This window comes from Chionomys nivalis, chromosome 6, assembly GCF_950005125.1.
Source record: "Chionomys nivalis chromosome 6, mChiNiv1.1, whole genome shotgun sequence".
Classification (NCBI taxonomy): Eukaryota; Metazoa; Chordata; class Mammalia; order Rodentia; family Cricetidae; genus Chionomys; species Chionomys nivalis.
The window spans coordinates 29687199-29700405 of NC_080091.1; the positions used below are offsets into that span (position 1 = coordinate 29687199).

A 13207-nucleotide genomic window follows, 5' to 3' on the forward strand; every position below is an offset into this window, starting at 1 on the left:
GAGGATACATACAGAGCCTCGAGGCCCTCGGGTGAGAAAGTGATCTGAGTATTTGCATTCAGAACGAGGCCTGACCCGGCTGGAAGTGTGCAGGGGTTCACCTGTTCTGAGTAGGCACAGGGGCTGGGGCCCCGAGGCCTGGCAGCCACCGCAGGACTTAGATTTTGCACAAAGTCTGGTCTTCCTTTTTTCCTTAAACAGAAAGTTGGGGCTCAGAGGAAGAAAGGCTTAGGCGGGTTCTGGATAGCGACTTCAGCCACAAAATCTTGTTACTAGTCTTTTATTCCAATCCTAAGATCCTAGCACAATTGTATTTGTAGAGCTGAACTTCACAGCAACCAGGTTATTTTCCTGTTCCTCTGAGGTCAATTAGCAGAGTGGAGCGGTGAGGCATGGTGGATCCGGGCCTTCAGGTTGACTTGCCCGGTGGCCTCAGCACCTGCTGCCTCTGCTGGTTGTTTTGCCCACCAGTCGGCACAGGAATCGCCACAGTAATGTGTCCATTCCTATCCAGCCAACCAGGATGGCAAGCAGCCAGCCCCACTGTTTTCTGACTTCTCAGAAACGTGTACCTGTACCCCAAACTGCATCCCTCTCCAGTCGCCGGTACTGCACAAACCAAGAACCTCATGGATCACTCTGCCCGCCCAGGCAGTAGCTCTGTGGCACTGACAACGGTTCTTTTAGGTTCCAGGGCAGAAATGGGGACCCCAGGCACTCCCCTCTCTGTTCCTTCAGCTCAGTTCTCGCCAGCTAGTCCGCCCGCCTCGCCCCACACAGCCACAGGTGGCGAGGTGTTTCCCTGCCCAGATCTGACAGCCCGCCGGGGCAGGCGACCCGGTGCCCACCGCGGGGTGCGCGCCCCGCCCAGGTGCGCTCGGGCGGCGGGGGCGCGCGGGGAGGCGGGCGCTGGGGAGCGGCGCGCGGGCGCGGGGCGGCGCCGCGGTGGGCGCGGCTGAGTCAGCTCGGCGGGGGCGCGGCGCACCTTGCTCCCCGCGCCCCGGCCGGCCGCGTCGGTCCCTCCCCGCGCCCCCGCCCGGCCGGACGCCTCCGGTCGCTTCCGTCCTCCCTAGGCACGGTCGCTGTCCTCACCAGGCCCGCGTGGGAGGACGATGGGTCAGCGCGGAAAAAGTGAATGAGGAAGGCGACGCCGCCAGCCAGCGCCTCACTCGGCCGGCAAAGCCCCGCGCGCAGCCTGCCGGCTCCATGGAGGCGCCGCGCGCACTGGCGGCCAAGCCCCCCAGCGGGTAAGCGGGTGCTGCTGAAGGGCGGGCACGGGTCTCCGTGAGGTGCTGAGGACTTGGGGCGCCAGGGTGATTGCACCGGTAACCGTGGCAGGCCTGACCCGGGAGCACTTTTCGCGGGCGGTGTTGGTTGGTGTGTGTGTGTGTGTGTCCGTGTCCGGGGCGTGTGTGTGTGTGTGTGGGGGGGTCCCTCCGTGCAGAACCTCAACTTGGAGCTGCCTCCTGTCCCTTGCCATGGTGGCCACTGCAAGTCGAGGGGACAACAGAACTCCGGGCCTCGGACTCCAGCGTGCCCATCTGGTCCAGTGTGTGGGTTCCTCCAGCTACCCCCTGGCGGGCCCTGTGGCCGACTTGCTCCCTGCCTCATGACAGGAGGGCACTGGGACTGGGGAGGCCCATATGGCCAGGCGATCTTGGGAGGGACTTCATGAACATGTGGAAGGGACTTCATGAACACTGTTCTTCCTGCTGGGGCCTCCCTTGGCTGTATGGGGACCCGAAAAGGTGAAGAAGACACCTTCACTGGACCAGGAAAACAGAGCTGTCACCCCTGTCTTTTAGTATTCTCTAATTCCCCAACCTTTTTAGTTTCTCTTTGCTGTTCCCACACCTTGTCGGCAGAGATTTCCTGTCACATTGAGGATTTTACTTGCGGACAGAGAAACTTGCCTAACACGGGTCAGGGTCAAACAATCTTGTCCTTTAATCCCTCCCCCAGAATCGTGCCCATCCGTGTCCATCCGTGTCTGGACACTTGGCAACCTTTGTGGACTAGGTAGATTTTAGAGAGTGCCATGGGACCGACCTTTGACCTCTGCTCTCTGGAGCAAATTGGTCATGAGTGTAGCGAATGGAATGAGGTGGGCTGGGCCCGCACCTGCTCCTGGAATGGCCCACTTTCCACTTGAGCAACTGGGTTTTCGGAGGCAGCATTAGGGACAACAAATCTCTTTTCTTTTGCAGTTATGTCCCACTGACTCACCCTGTCCTTTGCCCATAGATGTTGCATCCCAAGTGTTTATAAAACCCTTCTAAAGCAGCTCTTTATTATTTCTTAAAATCTCCCCTGGAGGTTTCCAAAAAGTAAGCTACATTAGTAACTCATAACTCAAGCCAAGGAATGTTTTGTTTTGTTTTTTAAAAAAGACTTTAACCCCACTACACTTAGGTGTAGTTATATAATTCCTTTGACTAAATAGATTCTCCTTAAAGAAAATAAATACCGGAATACTTTTTTCTCGGTAACCAGAAAGCCCAAAGTGACCTGGAAGTTGTAAACAGAATTGCTTTTAAATGCGAGGCTTTTCTAGATTATTTCATAAGTCTATTAAAGGGAATTGAATTATTTTTTATCACATTTTCATATAAATAAATATACAGGGACTATTTAGGAGGCCTGAAAAATTTCCTAGAGTCTCTGAAGAAACCAGTGAAGGAGTCTGGTAATAGTGAAACCACCTTCTTCAGCCAACCCAGGTCTGCCTTCCTTACTGCTGGTGACAAAGGAAAACCAAGAACTTGCACCATAGGTATACTAGCAGAGTTTAGGAAGCTTGATGCCCCTGTACCCCCAGAATATATTGCCTGCTTCAACCTCTCTGTCCAAGACATGTAAATCTATTTTTGTAACGTCTGTTATTGCCATTTGTCACTTGTTTATACTCTGAGCAAAGAAACACCAAGAAAGAATAAATAGGCTTTATTTTTCAACAACAACTACAAGTTCCATGTTAACTATTTGGTGTTCTGAGTATTTTTTCGAATTCGAAGAAACAAATGGCACTTGGGTTTCGGGTATTTTATACTGTTTAGCTGTATTGGTTGCTTCTCACAAAGGATTGTGACATTGTTGGGCTTCACGGTGTTATCGGTGGCAATTAGGTTTTCTTGGCTTGTCTTTGAAATTACTGTCTTCTTTATCTCTTGAGAATCGTCGGTGTTTGCGGTATGCTCGAGTCAAGTTTGTTTTCTATCTGATACCAAAGAGGCTAGTTATAAAATTAAACTTTGTATAAACTATCATTTTCCCATGTGACAGCGGTCAACTGGCAGGATGAGTTTGTTATTATTGATTAAAAACTCTTCAGTCGTCCTTGTGCTGTGTAGCCTGGCTGCACTGGGCACGAGGTTGAACGTTATAAAGCATGGATTAGTAAAGGCACGGATGGGCTGGTTGGTGGAAAATCATCCGCTAAGAGTGTTATCTTTGTTAAGAACACAGATGCAAATTTTACTTGAAGTCATATTTTTCTTAGTAATTCCATTAAAGCAGCGATTGTGACAAGTCTGGGCAAGGTCTTCTTTTAGGAAGGAGATTGTGTGTAGACTTGATGTGTTGCTTAGGTAATTCCGGAACTCATTTTTAAATGTGTGTGTGTGTGTGTGTGTGTGCATGTGCGTTGTTATATGTGACTGGCGGCACACACGTTGTGGCTCTGTGTGTGTGTGTGCATGTGCGTTGGTATATGTGACTGGCGGCAAACATGCTGTGGCTCTGTGTGTGTCTGTGTGTGTGCATGTGCACGCGTTGGTATATGTGACTGGCTGCACACATGCTGTGGCTCATATGTGGAGACTAGAAGACAACCTGGAAGTCAGTTCTCACCTCAGGTTTTGATTAGTCAGAACTGATAGCTGGTGGAATATTTTAGAATACAGATTTAGGCAAATTGCCTTTTGGTAAAGTTTTAAAATATAGTTAAACCCATACTTAATGTATTTTAGTGTATATGTTTGAGTATATGGGATCCATCTTAGAAGTTGGTTTTTATAGACTGAATTCTGTACTGAACACCATGGGCATTAGGGAGAGAGTGTTTGGCATTTGGCAGGATGGTGGACATTGAAGGTTTTTTTTTTTCTATTGAGATTGTGCATAATCGTGTGGAATTAGAAAGCATCCATTGACATGAACTTTCAAAGCTGGGTACACCTGAGCAAAGGCTGAGTCACTAATACAAATCGGTGAACTTCACAAGGATGTAGCTTTGCTACTTGTATGTGTATATTTATTTTAATGACTTACTAGAACTAGAAACGATTTGAAAAAAATTAAGTGAGTGTCTTGTTGTTGTTGCTTTGGGCCCAACACAGAACTATAGAACCCATCTGTCCCTTCACTAATCCACACTTTATAACGTTCAACCCCTTGTCCATTGCAACCAGGCTACAGTCTGTGTAGCCCAGACTGGCCTTGAACTTGTGATCTTCCTGCCTCAGACCTCTAGGATGACAGGCATGTATCACTATGCCCAGCTCAAAGTAGGCAATGTGAGACCCTCTTATCTGTCAGCAGCCAACAGAGTATCACAAAAGAGTGCTTATCCCCTTTGATGGGAATATCATCAGCCATACTCATGTCTTGTTCCAAACCATAAGTGTTCTGATCATAAGGAAATATATATCATAAGACGTTTAGATTTGCTTTTAGATAATGTGTTGGAGAGTGTCTAGATCCTTAAGAAGGAGTGAATAAGGATTATCTGTTACAAAACCTCAACATTAAACGAGCTACATTCTTAAAGATATTACTCTGAGCTCTTTTTTATTCCATCCACCCACTTAAATAATGTTAAATTCTGGATGTGGAGATTACTCCTTGGGATTTTACTTTTTGTAATGTCAAATAATCACAAGTCATTTCTCTTGTGCCTGAATAGCTGTGTTCAGATGATGAATCTGAACGGCCATGAATATTGCTTCAGAGATATTTGCAAACTGTTGAATCACTCCTATCTCTGGGATTCTAGAATGCAGACCGTGCTTTTTTTTTTTTCTCATGATCTTCCATGCAGGGGCATATTAGATTATTATTGGGTGGCACTGTGGCCTGGAAATGTAACAATCCCCATTTAAGCAGGCTTGAATTCTGTGGCCTCTTTAATTTGCGACTTGTAAAAATGAGGTCGTGACTTGTGTGCACCCAATGATATGCCTATAATTATTAAGAAAACAGTGATTATAGGATGTATCTGTATCCCATAATAACTGGCTTAAGATACTAGGCCTTTTGAACTTTGTGATTGGGTTTACAATTATATTTGCTTTTGCAACTCATCAACAGTTTTAAAAGCTGATCAGAAATATTTACTGTCAAATGAGATTTGAAATACACAAACATGGCTTTATTTAGACTTGAACTAAGTAAACACATTAAACAGACAGTGTATTTATTATGTGTCTCTTTGGCCCCATCCACACTGAACTCTGGGGTTTGTGGATTTTATCTATCATCTAAGTTTAGTGATGTGTTTTCATCTGTGCTGCAATAGAGCACAGCTCTTATATTGCATGACCCACTAACAACTTAGATATCTTCTCCTGTTTGTACTTTCCTGTGCTTAATCTATTTAACATTGACTTATATTGTTGATATAAATAATGTATCTTCTAAAATGATTTTTCATTTATATAAGTGGGTTGTCCATTTTAGCCTTTACTCTTCCCGTGGTCAGTGTGTATGCTGTCTTCTTTCTGTCTTGCCACTGTATTGTTAAAGGGCCTCTTAACGGGTTTTCTTTTGCCTTCCCTACTTACACTGTTCTATATTTTCAACTTTTCTCTTGCTAGGAGGACATTATGTATGCTTGACAAGGTGTCAGTTGCCTTTTATAAAGCAAAGAATGGTGGTTCCTTTCAAGACTGTCCCTGTCACTCCAGACCCACATGGGTATACACTTTCCAGTGGCAAATGACAGTGTTTCTCCAAGAGTGTTTGTGCTCCCCATAGGCCAGCCCCAGGACCTTTCCCATGGTTCTCAGCAAGTCCCTTTATAAGATAATATTTTCCCCCAGCCAAGAGCACCCTGTGGCGATTTAGGATTTGAAATTCATCTGTCTAGTCCCTCCTCAACAGGAGGTAAATTGCTCCTGGCTAGGATGGTGTCTTCCAGAGGCCAAGTCCAATTAAAATAAATTCCTTAGCCAAACATATTTCTATTAAAAAAAAAAAAACAATTAAAGAAGAAGCTTTAAGATCAACTGTCAAAATATATTGTACTTAGGCTCATTTGATGAGATGCATTCCCAGGTCACAGGTACTTTCACATAAATGGGCTTGGAGATCCAGTTGCCACCCACACCAAACCAAGTGATACATTTTATGGAATGTAGCTGAAGCTGGGCATAGTGGTACAGCCTGCAATATCAGCTACATGGGAAACTGAGGTTGGAGGATCCCAAGTTCTAGGCCAGTCTGATCTACAGACTGAGTCCAGTGTCTTCTTAGGTTCCAGAGTGAGTTCAAGGGCAGCCTGGGCAACATAGACTCTTCCTCGAAGTGAAAAGGAAGGGTGGAAATGTGGCCTAAGATGATCTCTTAGAATCCTTACTCAGTGATATAACTCCCCACCCTGACCTTCCAGAACCTAAAACCAACCAAACAAAGAAACCCGGCACACAACAACGACAAAAGGCTACCTTGAATTGATTTAGAGAATTCTATTTTAAAGGGATAAACCCTTATCCCTTTGAAATTTTCCAACTGTAAGTCACTGAACTCAGAAGTCCTACTCCTCTGCCTTACCTTATTCCCAACATCGTTCTTACCCAGTCTGCTGTTCTAGAACCCAGTGAAGGGGGCATTATTCTAGGGAAAGCCCCATGTTGCTCCAGACACAAGGCAGCAAGGGTATCCATTCCCTTTTCTGCATTACGAGAAGATGGGGTTAGTGGATACCACTGAGGTGACCAGGACTTTTGCTTCTTACTTCTATTCTCCTGTGGGAAGCAGAGAGAAGACTGGAATGAGATTTAGGTGCTGGTGGTAACATACACCTTTGATAGCATAGTCTGCAGCCCTCCTGACACAGCTCTGTATGAACTGAGAGAGTGACTGCACTCCAGCAAGGCTGCCCTGTGTGAGCCGTCAGGGCACCTGAACGACAGAGTTCTTCACTTGTCCTTCCAATTCATTCTAAGTGCTACTCTGTGTGGCTTGGAAGTCTCAGGAAACTGGCCAGGATATTGACTGTGGTTTCTCAGTCTCTGGTGACCACTGCAGCATCTTCCCTGTAACTCTGCCACTGTTGCACTCTTTCCCCATTACCTGGCCCCGGAAGCCTTGTCTTCTATCCCAGGATAGTTCCTGGCAGCCGTAGGCCATGTAGGCTTTCCATCCAAGGCCTCCAGTGACTTTACAAAAGTTAGTTCACTGGCATTTCCTTCTGCATCTCCACACTTTCCCCTGTCAGAACCCTTGTAGGAATTGTGATTTTAGCTTGCTAATCACTTTCCCACTGAAGTCAGAGCTCCCCAGAGGTAAACATCCTCTTCTGTGTTAGTATCATCTGCCTGTAGCACAGGAGACAGCTGTCACCCAGTAAACCAGCTCCCCTTACCATTTGTGGCTGGGTCAGATAGCCTTAGAACTCAAAGGGGCCCAGTGTTATATGATTCAGTGATCCAGAATGTCCTGGATGCCTCTCTCTCTCTGAAAAAAAAAATAACATTTTCTTAAATTTTCACATACCTTTGCTTCTGCCAGACTGTGTGTGAACAGACAGATCAGCTTGCACTGAAGGTTCTCTGCTCTGGAGAAGCCTGCCAGCCATGTGTCCCCTGTTCTTCAGTGACTTGAGGGGTGTCAAATGCCTTATTGAGGAACAAGGAGAAATGGTGGCTTTGGGACAATGTGTCCTTTTTTAACTGACTGTCCAGTGGGTTGGGCTGGGGTTGTGGTCCCAGCTTATCACAAAGCCCCTTCCCTGCCTTGTTGCTTTGTCATGGCCAATATATGGCTTCCCCATGTTCTAGAAGGACATGGGAGACTCACTTGCCCTTCCCTTTGTGACACAAGTTGTACATGTGTCCTCCTATACACGTGGTCTTGGCCCAACTCCCATCATACAGTCATTAAGGGGAGACATGACATAGTGGGACACAGTCCCTGACCATGGTCTGCGAGGGATGGGAGGAGCTTGATACGTTAGACTGATGGGGGCAGGTGATCTTAATGCCCATGTGACTCTTCTGCCTCCTAGTAGGGGCCTCAGAAGTCAACTGTTGTTGGATGTGGCGATGGTTTTTAGATTGTGCTTGGAAATGTATCCTTATTTTGCTTAGCTTATAATTGGAGGGAAGTGGGCCTGAGCTTCACTGACTAGTTATATATCAGCCCAATTCAGGCCTCTTGCAGCTGGTGCTTCTGATTCTAGTCTCCACATCAGTCCTGGGTGTGGAAAAAATGCAGACCCTTCACCCTGCCATCTCTCCAGGACCTTACAGACGCAGAGCACAGGAGTTCCCTGTCCATCCTCAAGAGGAACTGACATTTAGACAGTCACCCAAAAGGACAGAAACAACCAGACCTTTTGGGCTATCAGATGCCAGGGTACTGGCATGCTTTAACTTTTATGATTCTCATTTCCCTTATTCCTGTCATACCAATACCAACTTCTCCTTCTCCTCTTTTTTTTTTTTTTTTTTTTTTTTTTTTTTTTTTTTTTTTTTTTTTTTGAGAGAGAGGGTTTCTCTGTGTAATAGTTCTGGCTGTCCTGGAACTAGGTCTTGTAGACCCATCTGGCCTCGAACTCACAGAGATCTGCCTGCTTCTGGCTCCCGAGTGCTGGGATTAAAGGCATGCACCACCATTGCCCAACTCCAACTTCTTTTTGTTCATGGTGTGAAGCACTTTAAAACTGAGCAGATTGGAAAGAGAATTTCCGAGCCACAGCCATAGGCTAGCTGTGTCTGAGAAAGTTGGGGAGCCTCTTGCCTTGCTCCTGAGAGAAGGCAGGATAAGCAGAGTACCTATTCTCCAGTGATGGGGGTTGTCTAGAAAGTTCATTATGTTAAATACTGTGAGTGGCTGGAAGAGTCAGAGAACTAAAACTGAATTGTACCCAGTGAACTGATTTCATAGTTTTGAGTACATAATCTGAGCAATTAAATACTTAAATAGCTTCCTCAATCAGTCTTGCAGGGTCTCCCCAAACTTAATAGTTTGGAAGTTGTTTAAAAATAGGCTTGTCTGGGAGTGATAATTCAGAGATGTGAACACTTTTGTTCAGGTGACCAGAACCTTAATAATTAAGAACAAAACACGCTAATATTCATTAAACAAACGGTTATCTTGAAAAAGGCTGGTGTGTTGTAGGCAGAATCTAGACATTGACCACAGCAAATAGTTCCTTGTCAAGATCCCCATATGTCTCATCACTCGTCTTCTTGCCTATAGTTTTGTGTTGACTCAGTCTTAAGGTAGAAGTAAAACCTTGTCCATCCTACTCAGTGCCTACGGCACTTATTATGTTGTAGTTCATTCTCTAACAGCATTGTTTGTATGGAAAATGAATTAGAGATCTCTTTTGGCCCTTACCATATGGCATGACATCTTTTCAAGAGTGTTATTTGAGCTATAGAAAGCTCAGTGTTTCTCATGCTACACCAGCCCTCTGAATTCCTATCCATAGCTACTTCTGAGATGTTTTTGACTGGTGTTCACGGAATGATTCATTTTCGAAGAAAATGCTCCAAATGAAGATCATGTGCAAATTTCACAACATCAAGAACCATAATGAGAGGCTGGAATGATGGCTCCCTGGGTAAAGTGCTCGCTATGTAGACAATGGGAACCTGAGTTCGCAATTCCCAGTGCCCAAGTAAAAGCTGGGTGTGGTGGCCATGGATCTGTAAACTACATTGTCGGGGACAGAGACAGGCTAATCCCTGGGGGTTGATGCTCTGTCAGTCTAGCAGCTAGACTTAAACTGAAATATTGACCTGAGGGTTCAGTGAGACACCCTAAACCAAGTAAGAAGGTGGGAAGTGGTAGAGGAGGACACCTTACATGGATCGTTGGCTTCTACACACACAGATTGGCACTCACACAAATGACAATATTCGCCCACACATCTACACACACACTTGCACACATACGCACAATGTGCACACACACACACACATGAGATGGGGGTAAAGAAGTCTACTTTGTAAAGTAGACTGATTTGAAAGTGACACTTCAATTTGAGAAATTTTCTTATTATTTTTTAGTTTACCTAGAATTTTACATTTTTTGGAATGAGAGGTTTTTGTTGTTTTTTGTTTTGAGAGGGAAACAGAAGTGTTTACAAGCTATCAGTTAGGTGTTACCATATTGGTGATGTGCTCTAGGTTATGTGGAGTCTTTGAATGCTCTGTGAAGCCTTGGCTCTTCAGGCTAGCCCCGATCAGAAAGGCAATAGTGATTTTCTCCTGCCCTGTGAGTTCCCAGCCTGGCATGTGGCCCCCTACTCCTCATCCCTTGGTTACACTGTTGCACTATCTGGAAACACAGAACTGAGGTTCTGAAGTCCCCTCTGCTGGGGCCTCTTCTGCTTCCTGCAGGATGATATGATATCCGTGGTGTGCTATAACTTCTCAGCAGCCTTTGCTAAAGAAACAGTCTACCACAGGCATCCGCATGAAGCCTCTTGAAATCTGTCACCTGGTGGATGCATCTGTCCTGCTGCATTTCCAGGAAGCACACCCCATGGGACTCTTGGATGGGACGTAATGTTTTGAAAGAAGTATGCATGTGAGGCAGGAGAGGACCTCACTCAGAAGTTGGTGGATGCAGTTGCAACATGGCTGAATTAATAAAAATTGGGCTCAGTCTCTGCCTCCCATCTTGCAAGTGCTTCGGCCTTGATCCTGGCTAATGAATTAATAAAGATGAAAAGCCTTCCTTTATACTGATATGACTTGGCTCTCTGTGTCTTGTGCTGATATGTTTGATAGAGGTATAGAATTCTGCTTTGTTCAGTAAATGTACTTCCTTCAATGTTGAAGCTTGGAGAACCTAAACTTGTAAATTTGTTAGTTGTGTTTTCTTGTGTATAACTTGAGGTAACCTTCAGTGAGAGCTGGGTGATTCTTAATGGCCCGTTTGTTGTTGGTAAGTGGGTTTCACTGACAGAGTGTACTTGGCACTAATAGATGCCTTAAGGCTTCTAAGGGCTGGTGTCCTGCATGGACATGCTAGACAGGGAAGGATAGTGTATGACTTTTTGGTGTGGCTCTTACTCGGTTGTGCTTGGTATTGGGTACATTCCTACAGTTCCCTGGTTCTTATTTTTATTAGTCAGTTTCTTATTAATGTGACAATTACCTAAGACAATTAACTTATCAGGAGGAAAGATTTCTTGTGGCTATGGTTTTCAGTGGCTTTAGTCCATGGTCTTTTGCTTCTGTTGCCTTTGGACCAGTGGCAGTACATCATGGTAGGACATGCAGTGGAGGAAGCTGCTCAGATCATGCTGGTTGGGAAGCAGAGACCAGAAGGGCAGGGTTGCTAGTGATATAACTTTCACCATCTAGGCTCATCTCCTTAAAATTATGCCATGCCCCAATAACACCAGGTTCAAGACCAAGCCATTAAAATACCAGACTTCAAGACTCTCCATATCCAAACATTACAATGCCCACTAAGAGACACAAAAGTGGAAAACCATGCCTTCTTCATGGTTAATGCATTCGGCACCTAGCCTGAGTTGTTTTTCTGTTGAAGCTCCTTTTCAGATTACATGCTTAGTTCCGTGTGGGTCTGTGCACATGGAACATCCCTCATCCTATCTTTGTAAGCAGAATTGTTTATTGTGGTGATATTGGATCGATAAGCACGAGCAGAATCCTTGTTTCTGTGTTAATCAGTTGCTATAGACAGACAGGCTAAAAAGGAAGAGTGTGCCTTTGACTCTGAACTGTTGGCCTGTGAGAAACCCTTCTTCTTAGACAGGACATCTGAGCAGCAACCTCGGAGGAAAATTGTATGCTTGAGATGTTTTCTTGGCGCTGATTTTTCAAAACTCTGTAGGTTTCTTAGGACAATGATGTCCATTTAACATGGAGCTTAGTGGGAAGTAATGGATTGTTTGCCTTTAAATGAAGTTAGCCTTCATAATAAACTCCTGTGCCCTGAGAAGAGGGCTATACACTCATTTGCATAACATTTTTATTTAGGAACGGCAGTGTTTCTGTAATAAAAAAATCATTAGCTTGAAAACATCTGTTTTTTGTTTGTTTGTTTTAAAAATGTCTATGTGTTATATGACTTTTCTGAAAGATTTTTCTCACCAATCCCTCTTTCTTTTGTTAGTGATGAAAGGAATAAAGCCTGCTCTGTGGGTGCTTTCGGGCATTAGGAGGGTGGGGTATGTAGTATGGGTTTGCAGTTCTGGTCTCTTTCATGCTGAGCATGTCAAACTGCAGAGCTTGTGGGGTGGAAAAGTAAGATCTTCCAAACCATCCTCTGCCACTGAGACGTGTGTAACTTGAACCAGTTGGCTAGTTTCCTTGGCTCCCAGGTCCTCTTGATTTTTTGGGAATTATGTAGATTATAGATTTTTTTAAAGTTTTAAATTTTTATTTATTATTATTAGTGTGCGTGTGAGCAGGTATGTGTGTATGTATGTGTGCATGCATGTACGCGCACGCTCGCATGCATGCTCCAGTGCATATGGAAGTAAGAAAATGATTCTCCCAAGTTGTTTCTTTCTATTGTGAGACTGGGCACTCAAACGTAGGCCATCAGGTTTACGTGGTAAGTGCTTTATCCCTGAGCCATCTCGCTGGCCCCGGGTTGTAGAATTCATGAGATAATTTGACAAGGAGTAAAAGGATCCCATGGAGTGTCTGCCATATGGTGGTTCCTTATTTTTCTCTGTTGTTCTTTTCTACCAGCAAGCCATCAGGCCAAACAAAGGAACAGACTCTAGGCACTAACACGGCACCCTATCCCTGAGCATGTCTGTAAGGAGACATCCTCTACAGTTCCCATTGTTTGCACACAGGAGAGACAGAGCCAATGCTACTGTCATAGGAAACCAAAGACTTAGAATAATATAGAATAGATGTGTCTGCTACTTCAACACAGGAAAACAGCAGTAGGGAATGCAATCAAGATCATATCTTGTGCTCATAAATTACTCTTGTGCAGATGTTATGCACACAGCATTGTATATAGGTCAGGTGGGCTGAGCTACTGG

General features: G+C 45.0%; 1 protein-coding gene across 1 annotated transcript in view; it reads left to right on the forward strand.

Annotated features, from left to right (window-relative positions):
- Positions 1 to 943: 943 nt before the first annotated feature.
- Positions 944 to 13207, forward strand: part of Cobl (cordon-bleu WH2 repeat protein) — a 229385-nt gene continuing 217121 nt past the window's right edge. Inside the window, exon 1 of the mRNA XM_057771907.1 lies at positions 944 to 1247. Within this exon, the coding sequence (XP_057627890.1) occupies positions 1207 to 1247 (41 nt within the window). The 5' untranslated portion in view covers positions 944 to 1206. The remainder of the gene's footprint in view (positions 1248 to 13207) is intronic.